Source organism: Lontra canadensis, unplaced genomic scaffold (genome assembly GCF_010015895.1).
Source record: "Lontra canadensis isolate GAN:19392208 unplaced genomic scaffold, GSC_riverotter_1.0 scaffold110, whole genome shotgun sequence".
In the NCBI taxonomy this organism is placed as follows: domain Eukaryota; kingdom Metazoa; phylum Chordata; class Mammalia; order Carnivora; family Mustelidae; genus Lontra; species Lontra canadensis.
In genome coordinates this window covers 1,686,020-1,692,111 of record NW_022631104.1, presented here as the reverse complement: position 1 = coordinate 1,692,111, position 6,092 = coordinate 1,686,020, and the positions used below count along the sequence as shown (strand labels likewise).

The 6,092-nt window shown below is 59.6% G+C and overlaps 1 protein-coding gene across 1 annotated transcript; it reads left to right on the top strand.

The window, feature by feature from the left end:
• Positions 1–345: 345 nt before the first annotated feature.
• Positions 346–2,321, top strand: PSMB6 (proteasome 20S subunit beta 6). Its single transcript, XM_032839968.1, has 6 exons — positions 346–481; positions 872–939; positions 1,258–1,389; positions 1,505–1,634; positions 1,832–1,976; positions 2,100–2,321. The coding sequence occupies exons 1-6, from the start codon at positions 380–382 to the stop codon at positions 2,240–2,242; spliced, it is 720 nt and encodes a 239-aa protein (XP_032695859.1). The 5' UTR covers positions 346–379; the 3' UTR covers positions 2,243–2,321.
• Positions 2,322–6,092: the final 3,771 nt, after the last annotated feature.

Below are 6,092 nucleotides of genomic sequence, written 5' to 3'. Positions count from 1 at the left end.
ACCGAGCAATTCCACTCCGAGTGTACGGTCCTAGGTGTATACACCCACGAGAAGTGAGGCCTGTGCGGCCATTCTAGTTCAGAGACGCCCAAACGCACCCCAAGACTCTAAACCGCGACGCCCTTCAGATTACGTCAGTCCCGCGCAGCCCGATGGGAAACGTAGTCCATCCACACCGTCGTGGACGCTTTTCTGCGCGTCGGCCGGCCACCCTGCCGTCAAGCGTTCACCGTCGCAAAAGAATGTTCCCTGCGCCGTTGCTTTCCCTTCCGCCGTCAATCGTGACTTAGCTTCGTCCGCAGACGGCTCCACCGCCTGACTGAAGAGAGTGACAGGGTGCTTTACGACAGTTGCTTTGCGGCAGTGCCGGAGGAGGAAGATGGCGGCCACCTTAGTAGCCGCTCGAGGCTTGGGGTCCGCGCCGGCCTGGGGTCCCGAGGCCATTACCCCGGACTGGGAAAGCCGGGAAGTCTCCACAGGGGTGAGGAGGCACCCGGGGTTCAGGAGATGTGCGCAAGGCTGGATGCGATGGGAGGAGGAGGCCTGCGTGGGTTGGAACACGGGAGGGCGGGGGATCGAGGTGGTCTGATGCTGGAGCGCCAAAGAGGTGTCCTGAGGATGTTGGAGAGGGACGCCGGAGCGCGGAGCCCGGAGTCTCGCGGGAGGAGGGTTTCCGGCCGGCGTGGGCCTTTGGGGATGTGAAGATTGGAATCCTGATACTGTGCGGGGGTGCTGGGGCCCCGGGAGATTTGCTGGCGGGTCGGTGGCGCACGACTTGCGTGTTCTAGGGACTGCACTGAGGGATTGTTGGGGTTTGCGTACGCGGGAGAATGGGAAGGGGCCCGGACTCACCCCTTCCTCCTTCCCCCAGACCACTATCATGGCCGTGCAGTTTGAAGGGGGCGTGGTTCTGGGAGCCGACTCCAGGACGACCACTGGGTGAGCTCCGGACAGGTCTTGTCCGGGCATCCCGTCTTTCCCTCCCTCCCTTCCTTCCTAGCCTGGCAGGCCGTCCTTACCCTCCACAGCCCCCCGCGCGGGGAGATCTCTCCCCTCCTTGGACTGAAGGATCTGTTTCAGCTCCCACTACTTCCCAGTTTTCCTTTCTCATGCTTTGGTGGCATTTTTGCGAAAGTCTCTGCTGGCTTCAGTTTGGGTGGGAACTAATGGGAAATGCTGAGCCCCGGGAGTGGGTAGTAGTGGGATAGGGGTGGGAGACGAGTGGGATCGCCCCATCACGGCCCTGCCACCCTGCAGGTCCTACATCGCCAATCGAGTGACTGACAAGCTGACCCCTATTCACGACCGCATCTTCTGCTGCCGCTCGGGCTCAGCGGCTGACACCCAGGCAGTAGCTGATGCCGTCACTTACCAGCTCGGTTTCCACAGGTACCTGTGGGCAGGGGAGGGGCTGGTGTCCGCAGGGAGTTGGGACCCCAGGTGCTAAATGCTCTGACTCCCAGGCCCGGACGCTACCTTTCCTGTCACTCTCCCCACCCTCTAGCATTGAGCTGAACGAGCCTCCGCTGGTCCACACAGCGGCCAGCCTCTTCAAGGAGATGTGTTACCGATATCGGGAGGACCTGATGGCAGGAATCATCATTGCAGGCTGGGACCCCCAGGAGGGAGGGCAGGTGAGATCCCCCACCCCCACCCCCAGCAGAGCACAGGCCTTTGATCCTCTCCCCACCCCAGCCATTTTCTGTTTTTCTTCCCAGTCTCTATCTCACTTAATAGTAACTCCTTCCAGACCAGTCCCACACGGACCGCTGTATGTCCGTGTGCTGCCGTCAGTACAGCCAGTGACTCTTCTCGTCTTTCCATCTGGCAGGTGTACTCAGTGCCCATGGGGGGTATGATGGTAAGGCAGTCCTTCGCCATCGGGGGCTCCGGGAGCTCCTACATCTATGGCTACGTCGATGCGACCTACCGGGAAGGCATGACCAAGGACGAGTGTCTGCAGTTCACTGCCAATGGTGCGGACTTGGTTTTCTGGGCCTGTGAACTCCGACCCTCATATCCAAGCCACCCACATATCCATTCCTCACTCCTTGTGAAGCCGGCATCTGACCCTGACCCCAGCTTGCTTTTGTTCGCAGCTCTCGCCTTGGCCATGGAGCGGGACGGCTCCAGCGGAGGGGTGATCCGCCTAGCAGCCATCGCAGAATCAGGGGTGGAGCGGCAGGTACTTTTGGGAGACCAGATTCCCAAATTCACCATTGCCACTTTGCCACCGCCCTGATTCCCGGAATTCTGGGATACAATGGGAGAAACCCCCTAGTGACGTAAACTTCAATAAACAGTTTCTCCGAAAGAATCTACTTTGAGGTTCTTTTCTTGACCTCAACCCTGTGCTTGTTTGGCCCACTCCTGTGTGTGCAAAGTTCTGTTCTGAGCGGAGAGGGACAAGCCTTTGCAAGAGTGGTTTTCAAACCTCTTGTCCAGCCTACCTTCCCCCACACTCCCTTTCCTCCACCGTACCAGGTCCTTAGGACACCAAGGTATGGTTGAAATGGGGGCTCCCAACAAACGGCCCACCTCCTTCCCTGTTCCAGCCCAGGGCGGAAGTCAGAATCCTGCCTGGGCCTGGGGCCACGTCCCCTTGACCTGCCTCCTGCTTGTCATCATGGCTGGCTACTGACCCAAAGGCCAGAGGGCCTCGGATCTCTGGCCCAAACTCATGGTTCCCTCCCTCCACACCCACCTGTGTCACCTCATCTTGTCAGGAGCAGCAGCGAGATTGCATTCACTTTGGGGACAGAGGTGGACCTTGTTTGCAACTAGCGTTGAAGATGGATATGGGGGGGGTGCTGGGAGCGCTGTGGGGCAGCCCTGAAATCTGTCATTCCCACAGGGGTGTGATGGTGAGCCGGTCTTCAGCCCCTGGGGTGGGAGGCTGAGGACAGACTCCAGGCCCCCACGGCCATCCCCACTCAAGCGGGGGACCCAGAGGAGCTCAGTGTGTGCATGTGGTCACGGTGCCCGTTTTCCCTCCAGCTCAGGATAAGGGAACTGTAGGAACTACGTTGGAAACCTTGGTCCTAGTACACGATCCTGCCTTGGGGGATTTTCGAGGCTACAAGGGAGGCTTCCTAAGGAGGCGGGAGGTCCTGCACTAAGTGCAAAAGAGCAGAAGAAGACGTCTGATCCCAAAGGTGTACCTCAAATTTTTTTTTTAAGATTTTATTTATTTATTTGACAGACAGAGATCACAAATAGGCAGAGAGGCAGGCAGACAGAAAGAGAGGGGAAGCAGGCTCCCCGATGAGCAGAGAGCCCAATGTGGGGCTCGATCCCATGACCCTGGGATCATGACCTGAGCCAAAGGCAGAGGCTTTAACCCACTGAGCCACCCAGGTGCCCCCGTGCACCTCAAATTTAAAATAGCCGTAGAGAAGGGCACCTGGGTGGCTCAGTCACTTAAAAGTCCAACTCTGGATCGTGGCTGGGGTCATGACCTTGGGGTCCTGGGTTGGAGCCCCGTGTCCCCTCCGTGCTCAGCGGGGAGTCTACGATCCCCTCTCCTTCTGCCCCCACCCCCCACCCTGCTTGCTCAAGCTCTCTTTCTCTAAAAAATAAATAAATAGATCCTTAAAAAAATAAATAACTCACAGAGAACTGACTTTTCTGCAAAACCTGTTTACCCAGTCCTCCCTCCCTCAAGGCATCCTAGCTTCCTCCATCCCCTGCACTCCGCACTGAGCCAGACAGTAGGTCCCAGAACCTCCGTGCGTCCGCTTGTTGCCGTCTGCACGCCGCTCTCCCGTAAGTGTTGCGACAGGAATTTTAGGCGTGTGATCTAGCGATTGGACAGCTCTGCTGTGCTCACTGCACACCCCTGTCTTGATCCCAGCCACCATCGTGACTTGGCCGCCGGCCGGCAGCAGGCCCATCCATGACCTTGCTGCTGCCACACTTGCTCTCCTGCAGCCTTGTCCGTAGAGCGACTGGAGTGACCTTTCCATGTAAGTGAGAGCGTGCTGTCCCCTGCTTGATCTTCCTCGATGTCTCGCTGTCCCGTCTAAGATCATATCTTGGCTCCTCTCCGTGGCCCACCTCACCCATCAAGGACCCCCTCCGTGACACTCTGCTCACTGGCTTTTTTCCTCTTCCCTAGGACCTCACGGGTTTTGCCCTTACACTTCCTGTTTTCCTGCCCAGGACTCAGCCTCCCTGATTTTTTTTTTTTTTTTAAATAAACTTTTTTTTTTAAGGCGTCTCTCCCCACAGTGTGGAGCTTGTACTCACGACCCCGAGACCAAGAGTCCTGAGCATGCTCCGCCGATGGAGCCGGCCCGGCCTCCCATCAGATAAAATTTAGAGCAGTTTTAGGTTCAAGACAGAGCCGAGAGGAGGCTTCCTGGCCGTCGCACCTGCCCTCTCGTGCCCAGCCTCCCCCCACCGCTGTCAGCATCGGGGACCGAGAGTCCACACGACACGGGAGTTCCCGATTTCCACTCGGCTCCTGACCGTTCGGGTCCCAGCTCCAATGCCACCTTCTCAGCAGCTCCTTCCCAACTACCTGATTCCAGCAGCGCCCTCCATCCCCCTCTCTCAGCACCGTGTAATTTCCTCCGCAGCCGTCGCCCCCTCTGCCCGCTCCTGTGTTTATCTCCCGTCCGTGAGAGAAGCAGGCTCTCTGCTTGGCCCACTGACGCGTCCTCGCTGCCCGCCAGGAAGTAGCGAATATCCTTCCCGGCCTTGTTCCCCAGTCCCGTCCGGCCTCTCCCAACAGCACGCCGCCCTCAGCTCTGAGCTGGACCTCGGCACACCCCACACCCACTTCTGCCAGCCCCAGCTGGGCTCCGCGGGAGATCGGCGGCAACATGGTCACCGGCCCCTTGGCCCCTCCGCTCCGGGCTGCCCTCCCCTCCTCCACCCCAGCACCCGGCCCCTGGCCTGGGCCACCGACCACCCCGGCGCACACACATGCTCCCTTGCACTCAGCCCTGGGTGAGCTCTGAGTATATTTCATGACACGGTCATGAGGGCCTGGGCCCAGGCGGATCATGGAGAAGTCTGGGGAGGGAAGGTTGCAAAGCATCCTGGACATTCAGTCCCTGGTCGTCCCCATCAGATGGTGGAGTCGTTGGCGGATGCGAGGTCGTGCAGCTGGTGGCGGAAGGAGAGTCGGGCTTTCCGGCTGAAGTAAGCGCCGGAGGAGGGTATCCCTCCCTCGGCCACGATGGGGGCCGGAGCCGGGCTGGGATTCGGGTCTGGAGGGGCCGCGGGATCCAGGCCTGCAGGGAGATGAGAGGAGGAGGAGGAAGGGTGCTGTGGGGCAGCCTTCCCCTTCCTTCCCTGCGGGGAGGAAGAGAGAGGCCAGGGAGCATCCTGGGGCAGGGACAGAGGATGCTGAGAGAGTGGGGCTGCTTTCAGTGGCCTGCGACCTATGTGGTCACACACGGCCTAACATGCAAAGGGCCGGGGGGGGGGGGGGGCTGGGAGGCTTTGCTGTCACATCTTGGAGGTGTTCATAATTTTTTTACCAGGGGGCTCCACTTCCTCGCTTTGCACTGGCCAGTCCTGTGGAGAATCCGCCTCCCATCCCGGGAAACAAATGATTCTTTTCCCTTCGCTGGTTTGAACATTTCCCTTTCTCCCCAGAGAGAGAGGGCGCCCCCCATTTTCCTCGTTCTCCCCCCGTACCTGCTTCTCTCTCAGTCCCCCGCTGTCTCCGGCACCCACACCATGGGAAGCACCATGCCCCCTTGAGACCCATCTCAACAGTGGAGGCCACCAGGATGCTGGGGAATGGCCAGGAGGTCCCCAGGAGGAGGGGTGTGGCTTCCAAGCCCCCCCCAGTGCGGCCCAAACTACCACTTAGCCTCAGACTGCCTGGTGATTACAGGCGCCAGGGGATGGACGGAGGAGAAGAGGGAGGAGGGAAGAGGTGGACGGGTACCGCAGTCACACACCTCTCCTCTGTGCCGCCTTCACTTGGGGCACTCTCCGGCATGCAGGGAGAAGCAGGAGGACGCTGGAAGGGGAGGGATGGCAGAGACAGACACGGAGGGGCTGGGACACACAAATGTGCCACAGGAAAGCTGGAAAACCCGGTGCCGGCCAGAACACCGCAGGGGCTCATTCGT

Excerpts from the sequence above, each read along its gene's own strand:
- PSMB6 (XM_032839968.1), top strand. The coding sequence starts at position 380 with ATGGCGGCCACCTTAGTAGCCGCTCGAGGCTTGGGGTCCGCGCCGGCC. Across the intron at positions 940-1,257 it reads GACTCCAGGACGACCACTGG|GTCCTACATCGCCAATCGAG; the intron begins GTGAGCTCCGGA and ends GCCACCCTGCAG. Across the intron at positions 1,390-1,504 it reads TACCAGCTCGGTTTCCACAG|CATTGAGCTGAACGAGCCTC; the intron begins GTACCTGTGGGC and ends CCCACCCTCTAG.